The sequence below is a fragment of the Clupea harengus genome, chromosome 14, assembly GCF_900700415.2.
Source record: "Clupea harengus chromosome 14, Ch_v2.0.2, whole genome shotgun sequence".
NCBI lineage: Eukaryota > Metazoa > Chordata > Actinopteri > Clupeiformes > Clupeidae > Clupea > Clupea harengus.
In genome coordinates this window covers 26697851-26715192 of record NC_045165.1, presented here as the reverse complement: position 1 = coordinate 26715192, position 17342 = coordinate 26697851, and the positions used below count along the sequence as shown (strand labels likewise).

General features: G+C 40.2%; 1 protein-coding gene across 2 annotated transcripts in view; it reads right to left on the bottom strand.

The window, feature by feature from the left end:
- The window catches only part of sntg2 (syntrophin, gamma 2), a 50646-nt gene extending 37488 nt beyond the window's left edge, over positions 1–13158 (bottom strand). For both annotated transcript variants that reach the window (XM_031580028.2, XM_031580029.2), the window contains exon 1: positions 12503–13158. In XM_031580028.2, coding sequence (XP_031435888.1) covers positions 12503–12571 — 69 coding nt within the window. In that variant the 5' untranslated portion in view covers positions 12572–13158. The remainder of the gene's footprint in view (positions 1–12502) is intronic.
- Positions 13159–17342: the final 4184 nt, after the last annotated feature.

The window sequence follows — 17342 nt, the reverse complement described above, 5'->3', positions numbered from 1 at the left end:
AGTGTAAATACAAGTACTGGTCCATAGTGTTGCGTCAACTCAATCCCATGGGAATCACGGACAAAAGGAAACTATATTTTAAGGCGTGTTCACACAAATTGAAATAAAAGTTATTCTCTCTGTTTCTTGTGACCATACTATGTGAGTAAAGATAACTACTAAAGCTGTCAAGTTGGGTTCTGATAGTGGCTACACAGACAGCAATTGGAGCTAGTTAACAGTATCTGTGGTAATAAGACATAGATTCCTGAGTTTATTGGTAAGTACTATAGGCTGTGGTGTGTCTGAGAACAGGGAACAGTAGTATCTTTTTACATTTACATTTAGCAGACGCTTTTATCCAAAGCGACTTACATATGTGCGACTTACAATGTATACACATTTTACAGTTACACTGATGGCACACTGCACATCAGGAGCAATTAAGGGTTCAGTGTCTTGCTCAAGGACCTAGCAACCTTCTGATTACTAAACGACTTCTCTACCTCCTGTACCACTGTCGCCCCCCTATCTCGCCGTATCTCCTGAACTCTCAGAATTTCCCATTTTAAACTTGATAGATACCATTTAGTTTTTTCTCAGTTATCTTTGCCATGACACATGAGATTCTCACGTTTTAGTCATCAACTATAATGTATACATACATATCTATATAACTATTCCATACAGTTTGAATGTTTGAATGAATTATAGGCGTAATACCCAAGACTCTGTACAAGTAAATTTACCATGAGAGAAAATCGCTCTCAAAGCATGACAAGATTGGCAAGATTAGAAAAGCATATCTGAACAAAACATTTAATTCCTATCAAAGGGTACCAATAATGCACAATTATATGCCTTTTGTCTGTGCAGGCTGTGCAAAGCAGTTGTGTGTCTGCACATTAGCAGCACAGAATGGATAATTGCCAAGCCATCTACAGCCATCACAAGACTGCATTTATCATCACATTTCAATACAGCATTACATCATCATACAGCTTATGTGACTGACATGCCACTGTTTTACAGGTAGCACCATGATATCCACTGCATGAACAATGTGCAATAACATCCTTTTACTGCCTAAATGAGCCCACTCAGGTGATTCACTCTTTGTCACTTTTCTCAATCCTCATGCCCTAAGTGTCTCCGACAGAAATGCCACCACTGAACCATCGGCTAGCCCTAGACTTGTCATTCATTTTTTGTTCTCCAGTAGTCACTTGTGAAGTGAATCATGATCACCTCGAGTTTGTTATTTCAAAACACCTCCTATTATGCCCTAGATCAGTTGTAGACAAACAATGGAAAAAAAATACTATTTCAAGTAAGTCAAACATCATAGGATATGTACTGCAATAGTTGTGGTAAAAGTGGCTTTAGAGATGAAATTCATCTGTACATCAATATGCAACATGTTATACCTTCAAGTGGCAGAAGTTATGAATGGGCTAGTACAAGTTCAAACAGTTCTTAAATCTTGTACCAAACAATGTAGTGTCAAAACACTTACTACCCCACTGTAATTTAGTTATCAACTACTAAACTGGCTATATCACAGGAAAGTGCATCCTCTTGTGGTAATAATCATTTATGGATAATTCTAACAATTGTATTGGGCTGAATTTTTGGTTGAAACAATATTTCTACTTCATTCTCAGAATGACCACAATGAGGGCCACTGGATCAAGACTATCAAACCAAATCAAATAAAAAAAACAATAGATGAAGGTTTCCCAGTTTACCACCCAGGTTCTCATGATTCCTTTATTTGAAATAAAGTCTGAATGAAAGCCAAATGAATGATGAACAAATGATAAACAACGTGAGTGGTTTGGTCATATCCAGTCTACTTCCATGGATGGGTTAAAGAGATGGGCAATTATCCTAAATATTGTCATCTTCATAGTCAAAAGTTGGCTAATAATAGGTGTCATCAGCTTCAATGTTAAATTTGAATGGGAGTTAATAGAAATGTACCAGACGTGACAACTGAAGGGAACATTGTTTGACATCTCATAGGAGTTGCCGCTGGTTCCCGATAGAGTAGAGTGCCATTTCATTAAGTTGATATCACACACGCTTCAATGGCAATTGTCAAAAAAGATTAACATGATCTGTTTATGAAAAGTGGTAATGATGAAGAAACGACAATACATTTTACTTCCAAAATAACTACCAAATCCAAATATTTACCTCTGAGCAAATACAGTTACTAATAATCCTACATTTTATAAATACATGCATATTTCTCAAAACTCAATTTATTTCTCAAATTTCACAGAAGAATATATATGTTATAAAGTCAAACAACAAACGTTTTAGCTTATTTTTGCCAGAAATGTTATCATTCAAGATTTTCTTTTCTTGGAACAGAAAATATCTTCTTATTGACTTAATTCTTGCTCATTCTCTGGCCTGGATTACCACACAGGCCTATTCGGCACAGGGGCCCAGAGGTCACAGGAGCGCTAAAAACCTGCACCAAGTAAGCCCTGCTGCTCCAGGGATGACCCTTGAGAGACCCTAAAAGGACCCTTGGAATACACAAAAGCCCCCACATGGCCCCCATGCAAGTGGTCTAGAGCTAGTCTCATCATTATAGACATGTACTGCTTTAAATGTATGTTTTGCACCATATGTGAGGACCTATATGTACTTGAATGTCAACAAGATTTTCAGATTCAAATGATAAGGGTTTGTGAGGGCCGCTAGTAGTGATTTGGAATGCCCTTTTTCCCTATAGAGGTCTGGTTACTAACATGTTATAGACTACTAAGTATTATACCGTTTATGCCTGAATCTAAGGAAATTGCATTATTAATAATAATACTAATAATAATTATTATTATTATTATAATTATAATTATAATTATAATAATAACATCAGATATCAGGATATGTTGTTGCTGCTATAATTATGCATATTATGTCTCTATAATTTTCTGTCATATCTGGAAATCGAACTGAAAGATTTTTGGACAGAGGCATATTCATTTTCACTTTACACATAGCACCTCAAATTAATGTGATTTAAATAATGCTATGATACATTAGGCAAGCCTGCCTTGTTTGACTGGTTGTTGCAGGTCAGGCTGGGTCAGTTGCAGTGGCAAGACGAACAGACAGATTCTGTATGATTGGTGTTTTACATGTGTGTTTTAATTTTGTCCATTAATATGCATTCCAAATACATTAATGTATCTTATTGTCTTATGTCTATTGATGTGGTGTGATTAAATATGTCCCGTAAGAACAGGGTGGTTGGACTGTGAGTTGCTTCTTGCTGTGCACGCAGCACAGACCCAGGAGTTGGAGGGCCCAGGAGGCTTTCGTGCCCAGGGGCCCTTGATTTCCTAATCCGTTCACGCTCATTATCTCACTGTGTGCAGCAGTCATATTATGCACCGCTATGTCTAGTTCACTCATAATATTACCTGTACACAGCCCTGACTTTGGTGTTGATTTAAACTTGAAAAATGACAGTCCAAAAAACACAAGTCTCACTATTCATCTTACTAGGAGTGCTCTTTCCTTTTTCATTGAAGTTCTTCAAATAGCAATTTAATTTGCCAGTTTCCAAGGCTGAGACAAGACAGCCTAGCAGACATACTTTCAGTATGATAAAACTCCCACCTCCTACTTTTATTAAAATGTGAAAAGGTATAAAATGGCAAAAAAGAGAAATAAATGTTTTTTAGACCAGTGGTGCATTTCTCGAAAGCGGCATTGTCTAACCACCATCGCAATCTCCATTATTACAACCTTGGCTCACGGATTTGGTGTTTCTGGAGAGCGTATTCAAACAATCGCAAACATGGCAGAAAAGTTGGGTGGGTGGAACTACTGCAAGCAAACAGTAGTTAAAATCTTTGTTCCTGGATATTTGCTGTTGTCAATGTTCCCTACCTACCCATCAACTGAGAATTTCACCCATGATAAATAAAAAACTGAATCTGCATTCATCTTGAGTGATGCTCTATCATAATTGTAAATGATTTCAAACAGCTTATCTGTGAGAAATAGAGTTTAATTGAACTAACATGGTATAATGCATCGGTAAACCAACATCTGAAGTACAATGATTTTCCAAAACTGCAGTAGCCTACCTTGTTCGTACTACAGTAGTTGGAACCATTTTTCCCTGAACCACTGTAGTTCGAACTACAATGTTTCAAGATGTGCTCAGTCTTTATGTAATATTACGCATAAATATGACAGTTGTTATTTGGCTATTCATATTGTAATCATACACCAACAACAAGAAAAATATGAATGAAATCAACCATTAAAACAAATTTAAAAAATCAATTAAAATAAAAAAAATAGCAATCGTTGGTAGAAGAAAAATAGAAGAACTATTAGCTATTCCAATGCTCTTAGTGAAATGGGCTCTATCGGTTAGTATGTGTTCTTTTTAACACTATTAACACTCAATATTAATACCTGGCCCAACACTGACTGGAATGGTGGATGTGACTTTTTGAGTACACAGACGTTCTTTTCATCTTTTTCATACTGGCAACAAAAGCTCTCAGTGATTAAACATCTTCTTCAATAGGCCTACACACATACATACACATTAAAGGGAATATTACAAGTCCTCCTTTTTCATGCTCTGTCTTTTCACCAGGTGAGTCATTTAGTAAATTAAGCAATTTTTAACAGGTCGCTGCTGCTCGACACTATTTAATCCCTTCTGCTGGTGGCCAGACATCCTATAGGTCTAAGTTACATTGCCACAAAAGCTGCAAGACATCTGTGTGTTATAAACAGGCATATTCTTTTTTCCAAACTAAAAAAAGCACTTACTAATTCTGAGGGAAAAAAGAGAGGCAGAGGATCTGAGGGAGAAATGGATGGACTATGCCAGCATGACAAAGAGGAAGGCAGCAGCTCCCAGGAAGGACCAAGAATGGACTGGTGCTGGGAGCTCTTACTCCTGGGGAGGATAGAGTTTTGGCCTTCCTAGGCCCAGAAGTGCTGGAGGGAGTTCAGAGGGGATTAGACGTCTTCCACCCCCCGCCCACTTCCTTTTGCCCCCTCAATATCAGACACCCCCACACAGGGCCCCTCTACATTGGGCCCCCTTCGGCATGACCACCAGTCCCTCAGGGCTGCACTTTCCCCTGGGTCCCCAGAATCCCCCCAGTCTGAGAGCTCGTCCAACTCTGCCTCAACACAGACACATCTCCCATGCACCCAGACCCACCGATGCAGAAACATCCGCTGCCAATACAGTAAAGAGTTCCTCGGGTCAGAGGGTGAGAATATATCCATTCTGAGGAGCATCAGGGAGTAACTGGCAGCCCTGAGGGAACAGAATCAACGACACCACGAGGAGATAATGGCCTACTGGAGGAAGAAATTGGCCTTACTGGCCCAAAAGGGCAACAGGCCCAGTGTCACAATGTGTCTCCCCACCTCTGAAAGTAAGTTAGTATTGCTATTTATTTGCATTGTATAATGTTCTGGCTGCATAAAGAGTAGTTTAGTTTTCCTTTAACTGGTCCTGAGTGCTCATCCCTGCATCCCCATCCCTTCACCCTAAGGATAAGGCCTGCATGCCTCCCAAAGTTCAACCCCTCGTCCTTGTCATGGGGGGTGGAAACAGATGTAGTCTGGCCAACAGGGCTTTGGTGAACCAGTGATGCAGAGTGTACAAAGTGATGAATGCATTAGTGCATCTGTATCCATTAAAACAGCCATGTCGACGGTCCTTGAGTGAATTGAAATTAAAATAAGTATTTGAATCCACCAAACTTCTATCTTAACATCAGGGCCCGCCCTCAGCACCCACGTTCATTAACCCCTGGATGCCACCTTTGATCTTACAAATTGTTATATAAGCAATCAAACTGGATCACAAATGGTCAAAGTGAAATACATTTAAATTTAAGTCTCTTTCACATATGAAATCCTCAATGTCAGATTAAATAATCCATAATCAATCACAAATGTCCTTTCTCTCGCAGTTCCATGTGTCTTCATCGCCACATGAAACTGCATGTTACGGAATAGTGAGTGTAAGACAGTCAACACTGCTTGGCAACCACTTTTTAAAGTGAATGTTGAGTCCTGAACAAACACACTTGTACTCCTGGATTTAAATCCCCTAACATGTAGCCATATAGCAGTTTCCTGTAGTTTTAAAGTAGAATAAGCTATTTTGAGACAAGATGAGAAATGCTTCTGCTGGAAAACAAAACCATAACAGTGTTGAGGGAATGACAGTTGTTCATTTAATTGACAATTATCTCTCTGCTGTTCCTTTCTATCAGCATGTATCGCTCAGCCCACACCATTGATTTCATTAAGGTCACTCACAGTTCTAAAACATCAAGTTTTAAAAACAGCAAAATCATGACAAAGTAATAAAAACATGTCTCAAATAAATAATGGATAATTTCAAATATTCTAAAAACATTCTACTCATTAACCTTACAATAACTGCTGACATTAACAATTCCATCTACATACATATGCCCACCAATGAAAACTGCCTATCAATTCCAAGTACTCCAAGTACAAGAATTCCAAGTAAGTGTGCCATTTCCTGTTCCTTATAAATGATGTGGCAACATGTGAGGCTTTTAGTACAATGGCAGCATTACAGCACAGTGAGGTGGTATACATGAATGCGCTCATACGCGCTATTACACCTCACGCAGCTTCTACGGGCAGGGCTGTGACAACTGTAACCCCGGGCTGTTACAGCTTGCTGAGAGGATGACCTATCAAATCACGACAGAGCAGATCACCAAAATCAACTGAGGTCTTTGATTGCAGACATTCTTAATATCCAGGTAGTCACTATTAACTATTAGGCAGGGGGTCTCTACATTAGGGGCCGGTGGGGCCACCAGATGACCCTGTGGGGCATTGCACAACATGATCAATAATTCAATTTCCAGTGTAACAAGTCTTTTTTTCTCTCTTCGTAACTAACATTGTTGCACATTTTTTACATAGGACAACAGCAGCGCTGTCCGATACATTCCAAATATCTTCCTGTACCTGTTGAGTAAAGGTCAGTACTTCACCTAGCAGTCTTCCTAAAAATCACTACGCCATTGACCACTGCTGAGTCAGAGAGAAACGTTGAAAAGACATTTACATGCAAAGCCGTGGGGCAACAGAGGTTAAATACACTTGCCATGCTATCAATTGAAAATGAATTCACTCATGGATTGGTGGACTTTGACAGAACTTATTGACAAGTTTTTCCAGATAAAAAATTGTCGTGCATTTCAAATAATTGATGTAATTGGTGAGTCTATTGCATTATTACAAGACAGTGTTAGTTTGGCTGTAGATAAAAGCCCGAAAAACAATGGGTTTCCCTTCTCTGAAATTTGTTATTACAGTTTCAGACCACAATGATTGTATTCTGCTTCATAAGTCCTGCGGCGCATTACATTAAAGTACATTAATGTGAATTTGCGATATCATTGATGAGGTGCATTTGTAGTGTTTGTGTGCAGTTTTATTGATGAGTCAGATGCTGCACGTTCAGAGTTTATTGTGCCCCACCTGGCTTTCTGTGCTACAGACGCCACAGCTATTAGGCTGTATTCACAGACATCGTCACAAAGTGGCTGGGGAACACCAAAAACGCATTAATCTGGGCCAACTCTGCTCTCTGCCATTGGGGGCTGCTAAGAGACAGTGGCTACCCTTTGCATCCCTACCTCCTCAACCCCATCCAGCAGGCCAACAACAAGGCAGAGGTGAGATTTAACAGCACTTACACCAGAACACATGGAAGGGACTACAGGACGTGAAAGCAGCTTTTCCAGTTTGTCAGCAAGTCTGCTGGTGGCCTGCAACTGCACGCTACAAAATGTTGCGCTGTGGTGATCGTTACACCACTGCGCGACAACATGGCCCTCACAGCAAATGTACAGCTGCCTGAAGTCGAGGAGATCTTCATAGAAGATCCTGAAGATAACCATCTAGAGCAGACCTGGGCAAAGTGCGGCCCAAAGGCAATTTGCGGCCCGTTGGCTGTCCCTGTGCGGCCCGCGGAGGTCAATTGTAAATTAGGAATCAAACGTAAATACCTGTATTTATTATACGGCTCTTCAGAATGTTCCAAAAAGTTCCGTTGATTTGAATGGGCCATCCCAACGTTTGCAGTTTCTTTATATTCACTGCTGCGAAAAATGTATGACTGCTGTCATTGGCAACGGGTTTTGTGTGTTCTAATTCACATCTTTCATATCATTCCGCAACGCAAGTAGTCCGGTCATTTAATGTAACTGAAAGTAATTGAAACTTGAAGTCAGAAGGTGGGTTGCTTCGCATTTGCGTGAAGAACTAAACGGCAACAAAATCATTAAAAAGAGGTATTTTGGATTAATGTCTTCCAGTGTTTTGGCAAGTAACCGTATGTTTGCGGGATATTTTTTTATTTCCGTAGGCCTACATTCGTGCATGTGGGCGTGCCTGCGACCATTTGCGCTGATAAAAAATTATATTACTATTAATTTGTATACTTATACTATTGCATTACAAGCTTGCTCTCGTGTGTGTGTGTGCCATGTGTATTGGTCGTCTGGGAACACCTTTAATACTGCAAAAACATGCTCATTTTCAAAATCGTTTTGGTGAATGTTGATTACATGTTGATTAAATAATGTTGGCGTTTTTACTATGCCTGCACCACATTTTTTTGATAGCCTAAATGCAACATCTACTCTTACCAGTAGCAGTTAATCAAAACCATACAATTTTATGTTTTTTTATAAAGAGATGCAACTTATATTGAGCAGAATTGAGTTCAGCCTATTGGTCCGGCCCTCCACAACACTCCCACTATCTCATGTGGCCCCTTGGGGAAATGAATTGCCCACTCCTGATCTAGAGCATGACTGAATAATGACGAAAGTCCCTGCTGAACCACGGTGGTACGCTGCATCATTGGCTGAAATATCGCCCTACTCACGACTGTTACCCGAAACCCTGGTAGCAACATCGCAAATCGGCACGTCCGTCGCTCATACCACCATAGTCCCAACAACGTTGCTAATGATGTAATGCAGCATGTGGAGGTTAAAAATGTGTCCTACACATTTACTTGAGCAGCTGATGGAACTGGCTGATACTTAATAATTGTTTCGAATGAAGCTGTCCCAATATTTGATTAACTCCAGCCTGTCGCAGTCTATTCATCTACCTGCACACATGCAGTGGCTCTGTAATAAGATCCAGTATCCAGGTTATTGGCCTGCTTCTTTCTCTCAAAGTAAATAATTACAATCATGGTGTTCCCATTCAGCATATCTGTCACTGTTCTTTCTCTCAGATAAGCTGCTTGCAATTGTTTACAATTATGTTCATGCCTCACTCACGATGAATGAGTAATAATTTTAAAATGTATGATGAGTGAAATTCTCAGTTGGTGGGTGTTCAGGAAGGAAGAGGATTAGTCTTGTCAAACAAATGTAATTAAAATGTTGACAACAGCAAATATCCAGGAACGACACTTCTAACGACTGGTCTCGAGCAGTTGTTCCAACCACCCAACTTTGCGATTGATCATTGGAACTACGCTTTCGCGAAAAACCCAATCGCTGAACGACAGTTGCAATGACCAAGATTGAGACGTAGTTACATACCCCTAGGGTGCATTTCAAGAATAAAGACGGAAGTCCTTGCTGAACGACAGTGGTATGCTGGAGCGTTGGCTGAAATACCGACCTACTCAAGACTGTGTCTCAAAATTGTAGTAGCTGCGTCACAAATAGCCACTTCCATCATTCACACCACCATAGCTCCAACAACGTTGTTAATGACGTAATGCAGAATGGAGAGGATAAAGATGAGTCCTACACAGTTACTAGAGCAGTCGATGGGCTGATCTCATACTTAATACTAACTCATAATGAGTCCACTATTCTATTAATAACAGCCTGTCACGGCCAGCAGCTACCAGCTATCTGCACACACACAGTGGCTCCATGGTAAGAAAATGTGTATGACTATGAGTTTGAATATGCATTTGAATGAATTTATATTAATTCAAAACTGTATGATACATGCGATTCTCAGTTGGTGAGTGTTCAGGCAGGTAGGGAGAGGGTCAATCTTGTCGAACGCAATTAAAAGATTGACAAAAGCAAATATGCAGGAACAGCGCTTCTGGTTAGACAAGAATGCTTTCTAGAAACACACCCCTGCTCAGTTGTCTGAGGACTTGACACTGATGTCAACACTGTTTAACGATGATCATACACTTATCGAAGGTAGGGGAGGCCAGGTATGGTTGTAACACGGGAACAGATGTAGCTTACTTCATGTCTCAGTTTGTCTCTAATATGCGATGAAATTCACAGACAACATATGTGATGGTATCAGCATGTTCCGTTCAAAATGTCAGCTTGTGTCTCAATCTCTATCAAAACTTAGAGACAGAAGTCGTTTTGTGGGGCAAATTTGTAACTTTTCGGTTCTGTGCAAAATTTTGACTGCACAATTGATGCATTTGGACAGGAGCGCATGTAATAGGCGGTTGTGATCAGTGATTTCCGAACTAGATGCTAGTATAATTACTAGCTGCATACAATGTGTTATATTCCAATTATCTTATCAAATATTAGGAGAGAACCACTGGGGATAATTGTAACACCTATTACAAACAGCTGCAACCAGCAAGAGTAGCTAGCAAGTGAAGTAGGCTAGCCACTTTTGGTTTGTAAGTGACCATCTCACTGGCATTCTGGAAACAAATACTGTAAAGACTACACCTAACAGAAAAAACATTATCCACCACTATTTTGGTTTGAATAATGCATGGCTATTGCTGTACATTTTTAGAATTGTTACAACTGTCTGCAACACATTACATTTTTCACAAGGCACTTACTGTATTTAGATGAAACATAGAGAAATAGTGAATTAATTAAGTAAATAGATTCAGATGAAAGACATATGTTGCATATGCTATAAGTGAAAATGAAACGTGACACTCATGCTGATCTTTTGCCAAAAAGCACAAAAAAAAGTGTTCTCTGTCTCCCCTCCTGCAACAGACCAAATGTATTTGATAGCCCTTTGGTGTTGGACGAAGCCAGAAGTTCTGTAATTTTGTTCTTATCTTGGAATATTTCTGGCAATATGAACAAATGGAGATGGAGGCTAATATAAACCAGTATGGAATTCAAGAATAAAACCTGTCAAGCCAATAGCTTTTTCATTCGGTCAAAGCACCTCACTAAACAGTAGTGGCAAAAGTGAAACACAACAAAAAAGTGAAACACAATAGCATGCTGAACGCAAACACAAAACACACAGAAAGAAAGTCAGATAGTATCGTTCAACATGCACACTGTTACATTCTACTTTTTAATATCGTAAAATAATCATGTTTCAGCTATTCCGTCTTATTTTAAGTAGCTGTTGATGGTCACACACCTATTCCAGCACAGCACTAAAGATGAAAAGAATGCCCAAATACTACCGTATATTTTTGTATTTAACCATATGCGTACAACTTCAGAGAGAGGTCGTCTGTGCTTAAATTATTTTGATACATATATGATACATCTATCCACTTGCGCGCGCACACACACACAGACAGACGCACGCACGCACGCACACACACACACGCACGCACACACACACACACACACACACAAGAACGCGCGCAAATACATGCAGAAAGCAGAGCGAGAGAGAGGGGAAGGGTGACATGAGAAGCAGAGTGATAACGCGCTATACCCAACCTAATCCTATGACAAAAAAGCCCTATAATTGCCCAAAGAAACATGCATTCAGTCATAATTTACATATCAGTTCTTACGAGCCAAGCTAGTTCTAACACCGTTGAGTCTGGATCTCTTATACGGAACAGATATGAAACAGACAATGTATGTTTAATAACTAATTACATTTTCTAATTCACATAAGACACCCCTAACTTCGCGTGCATACCAACAATCTTTCAGAATAGGTCATGTACCATCCGTCGCCTACTTTATCGAGTCAAACAAGTCAGAACTCACAAATTCATTTCAACACAAAGAAACATAATACCAAGACCATAAGTTGAAAAAAAAAATCAAATAGAAGCATGTCTCATTACTGAAATATGTAAACATATAATTGCTATAAAACAGTGTTGATAAGATTTTATTTTGAGCAGGCTGGTGAAATTGAATTGACCAAATATGCACCAATATCCTACTCATGGACATGTATTAGTAATTTGGCTTACCTAATGAGAAATGTTAGTTATCAAAGCAGTGTTAGTGAGAAGGAAATTTAAGTGCCGTCGCCAGAAACCGTTCCACATAACGTTGTATCAACATTCAAGAGCATAAGGTATCTAAGTAGGCTACAATCTCCAAACGGTGCTAGCACGTAATTGTCTTATTTCCCCCCTACATTTGAAATAAATACGAAATCTAGGCCATGCTAAAGCATAGGGCAGCGCAATAAATGAAAACCCAGGAGTTTTTTTTACGTTGATTATAGCTGGGGCAGTAACCTCTGAGATGAAGGAAAGAGCTGTGCTCACCCATGTTGGCACTAGGAGACTAGCTGGTCGCTCAATAATATCAGGTTGGTGCTTGCCGGCCACGTTCATTGCCCATTCAGCCGCAGGCTCTGTCCCCTGAAGTCAAAGAGACTTTGATCAGTCATTTATCCAGCAGTCACCGGTTAGTTCAGTCCGCCGATGTCTCTCCGTGGTCCGAAGGCGGAGGGACGCGCATTCTGTACTCTTCGGAAAATACTTCAAACGAAGCCTACCCTGTCTGCACAAGTTATCAGGTACACGTCCAATGTCTTCAATACTTTAACATTGTCGACAATTTGCCATTTTCAGATAACGATACGAGAGAAAAAAATATTTCAGTCCTCAACAGAACATGGTCGTCGTGGAACAGAACCAACTGTGAGAGGGCTGCTTTGAAGTGACCGTTGCACCCTGATGCCAGCTGCTCTCTGTAGAAAACGATGTAGTCTCAGAGGCGCGAAGCCCAATCTGTGCAGCATGTTGCCTCCTCCACCTGCTGCCGCTCGCGCTCTCCTCCTATTCGCCACGATAAGTGCAATCCGGCGAGGTCAACACTTAACTGTTAAATGTCTGACACATACAACTATTCTAAATCTGAATTTTTTTGTATGGAGTAATTTCTTATTTTCCCTTTCACATTTGCTTTCAATAGAAAATGTCTGTAGACCTTTTCATAAGACATCGCTATTGCAATCTGTCTCTCTCTCTTCCTCTCTCTCCTTTGAAGGGGGTGGTGTCTTTAAGATGTGCCATGCTCCCCTTGGCAAAAGTACTGATGATTACTAAGTTTGCTAGAGGGCACTGGTTAGCTTGCTGTTGTTTTTTGTCCCCTCCCCCTGAAGAACACTGCATTTTAAAAGCTGGCAGTATGAGGAGCTTCAGCTTTTTGCACATCTGTCACCAATTCTAACTGACATTTCTACATTTCCAGCCAAATGAACACAGTATGCTTACTGATACCAGTACTCCATGCCATTGTCCAGTGACCTTGGCTCTTTTGAAAATTGTAGTAATCAACTATAAAAAATTCTGTTTTGACCCTTGCCAACATCTAGGTCAACCGCCATCTAACCTCCCCAGCAGTGCATATATTTATGCTAAGATGTATACACCAAAAAGCATTTAGAATATATATTGGTTTGTGTATACAGTACATCCACGTCTGCTATGGCTTCCTCAGCACCTTTATAATGTAGAGGACAATTCTATCAAACACATGACCTGTAAGTACTTATAACTGACTTTGGCAAAGCCTCACGAGTGTACTGGTCACATAATTACAACCATGTACTAGGCATAGCCTTAAGATATGGCAAAATAACCAATCCCCTAACTTTCAAACAACCAGTATGGGTGAGGTCAAACGCTCTGTATATTTGAATATACAATTACAAAAAAATAAATTGATTTCAACCTTGTGGCACAGCAAGCCAGAAACGAAATTCCTCCTTATTCCTGACTGAAGTGATCCTAGGGCTGGAGATAAGGGGGAGGTAGCTAAAGTGTCTGGGCACTGGGCCAGCAGCACATCTAGAAGGCTGCTGTAGACAGAGCTGGTCACCCTTGCATAAACTGACCCCCTGATAAACATTCATTACACATGGGGATGACTAAACGCAACAGGAGCCTGACATCAGGAGAATGGAGGTAGCGGCAGAAATTAGCTTCACACCACCTGAGTCGAGATGTACTCGATAGGGTGTGGCATGACAGAGCAGTTACCCAAGGTACTGGGAGACACCTTCTCAGACGCCTCAGGCAGCTTTGTTCCCTTGCCTTCTGTCGTGGTTGTTATTCCTTGCATGTCATGATGCGGGTCACCCTGAGGAAGAATTTTCACATTTGCAGGGAAAGCTGCATCAACAATTTAGCATCAAAGCACATTACCCTTCAAGCTTAAATTCCTTTCAATGTTTGATTAAATTAGATCTGCACATTGACAATTCAAGTTTGATCCAAATCACGCTGAGATAAGATGATATGATGGATTTGTCTTTACTTTAGCAGTCATATCAGGCCAAACTACAGTAGGTGTTTGAATAAAGCTTGAGAAAGCCATGGTGTGGAAAATAATCAGTCACACCTCCAAACAACATCTGCTCCAGGCTTTATTTTGGAATGTGTATGTATTAATTAGACAAATACCTTTTTTTAGGAGACCCTAAAATATATGTTAGTATGCCCTAGGCAATTAAATAACCATGACAGGAGGAACATGAGACAGTCACTCAAAGTTGGCGTAAGACATGTTTTAGGGAACTTTACATTTCCTCATATTCACTCAATATATCACAGTAAGAGGACCCATCCTATTTACATTTCTGCAGAGAATGGTGTGTCTTCACATGTGTTTTCTATTTAAATGTTTTTTATTTTATTTCTTCATGGTATACCCTTACCTCGCTTAGAACAAACTACATCTGAATATCTGTCCTGCATGTTTCTCACTCTCTCTGTCCAACACACACACACACACACACACACACACACAGGCCCTAATTCTGCTTTTCATTTTGTTTTGCTCCTTTTGACCAACACTAGTTTCACACATTGAGAAGTGAGGACATTGTCTTAGGTGCTGAACATGCTGCACACAACCAGGGGCTCTGGCAACATAGATCTCATTTACACTGCCAGCAGGGGTCTATTTGAATAAGGCAAGCAATTTGATAAAGGATGGAAATGTTGCCATTTGGAGCCAGGAAAGCAGGCTTTCAATGTAAAGAAGTACAGAAAGCCCATTTTTCGATTTCTGAGGTGAAAATTAAACTCTGGCAGCCAAAACGTCACTCTGACAGGATCACACATCTTCTTTCTCTCTCTCTCTCTCTCTCCCCCTCTTCTTTTCTCACTCTCTTTTTCCTCAAGAATCCATCACCATGATATTTTGGAGCAGGTCATAAGCTGTGACACTTTCCAGATATATTAACGGTTGCATTGTAAATGATAAGTAAGAGCTGAATTTACCACGTTTCAGGGGGAAATATCCATGGCACCAGATCATTTTAGATACAGTGCATTTGTCTAGGTGGTGATGATGTTTAATCAGTTGACATTAGTAGTCACCTAAAATGAATTAGAAAATGTGTCCTGATACCTACAATAAATGTGACACACACAAAGGTTTAGTTTGCCTTTCCCCAAATAATTGGAAATTGAAGAGAACTGGTAACAAAACCGGTTGGATGATTTCTACTGAAATGATAAGGCATTATTACAATTCAAAGGGTTCCAACCTGAACTGGGAACATGAGCCTGCCTGTGGACCATTTAAAATAGGGACTCTTTTAACATAGTGATAGAAAATAAACTGAATGTAAAATTGTCCAAATTGTTTAAGGTGAGCCATAGGATAGGATTTAAACCCGGCCTTCTCTGCTGGCAAGATAAAGCAAGGGAGAGAGATTAAATTGTAATTTGTAAATAATGTGCAAATGAAGTAGAAAACATGAAGTACACAATGTGACCTTTTGCTGTCTGCTCTCTGCTTGTTTCTCTGTGGCCAGAGGCTATGTTGGGTGCTGGCTGATTGTCTACTGTATGTGTCACTGAGACTGTCATGAGCAATTGGGCCTCCAATCAGGCGATCCAACCGGGGAGTGAGCTAACAACATCTCTATTTTCTACCGATTTACAAGCTATACATCAGTGGACAGACTGTGCCAGCTCCCGCTTTCAAATAACAAGATACCAGGTAGGATTCAAAACATGGTAACCAACTTTGTAATAATTATTGTTCGAGAAACTAATAAATGAAAGTGTGGACTTGTTGATCTGCTTCCCTAAGGCACATTTAATTTAAAGCGGGAGCCCAAATCCTGACCATTTTCCTGATTGATATTATTCATATAAGTCAGTTTAAATCCAAAATTCCCTTTAGAAATTATGTTTTGACATTAATCTACCAAGACATGGCAGCTCGAATACTAATCAACCGTAAAAAATGATTTTTTTTTCTCGAATTGAAATGTTCCAGTTAATGCTCAAGTGTTAATCAGACTACATTGGTATGTGTTACAAAATATGACCTACAGGGACCACAGCCTACAGCATAGAGAAAATTGTATGCACATAATGAGAAAATTGACTTTTACTGTGATTACTGAGATATGACCTCATGCCTCCAACACTCCCCAACTAAATAAATAAATAAAGTAGGACAGCCCAGCCCAGGGAAGTGATGGACTGTTGTGAGACTATATGAGCAAAATAAATATCTCCACTGCTCTGGATAAATAAAGACATCAAAGCGCTTGTCAGAATTGTCACCAGCTGTGTGAGTGTCAACACCAGTGCAGAGGACTTGCTTAAGCCCTGGGAGTGATCATCGCTTCTGGCTTCCCATTCATCCGCTGATCACCATGCAGCCCAGACGACAGCCTGCCAGGGCTAGAGGCAACACAGCCGGCAAGGAGTGCTGAGGAGAAGAGTGCAGCAAGCCACTCCAGTGTCGAGGCTGAGCGATCATCAGTCACTAACCAGTAGCACCTTGCAACCTCAGCACTGTCTCTGATAATTGATCTTGAGTCAGATCAGTGCTCGTCAAGATGCTGACAGGCAGGAAGCCCGCAGACTGAGAGGTGCTATTATCCACTGAGAGATTTTATAGAGCAGAATGGTTGGAGCAGGATAAACATTATTCTAGTCTTTGTACATCTCAACAGTTGTACAGCCTTGAACAGTTTGTTATTTGAATGTGTGTGTGCGTGTGTGTGTATTACTCTTACCACATAATGCAACAAGGATCCATTGATAGCTACACGTTGAATGAATTAAAAGGTGCAGTCACCAATTCTAATCCCAACTGTCAAATTCAGCTAATTGCTCCTTACGGTCCTCT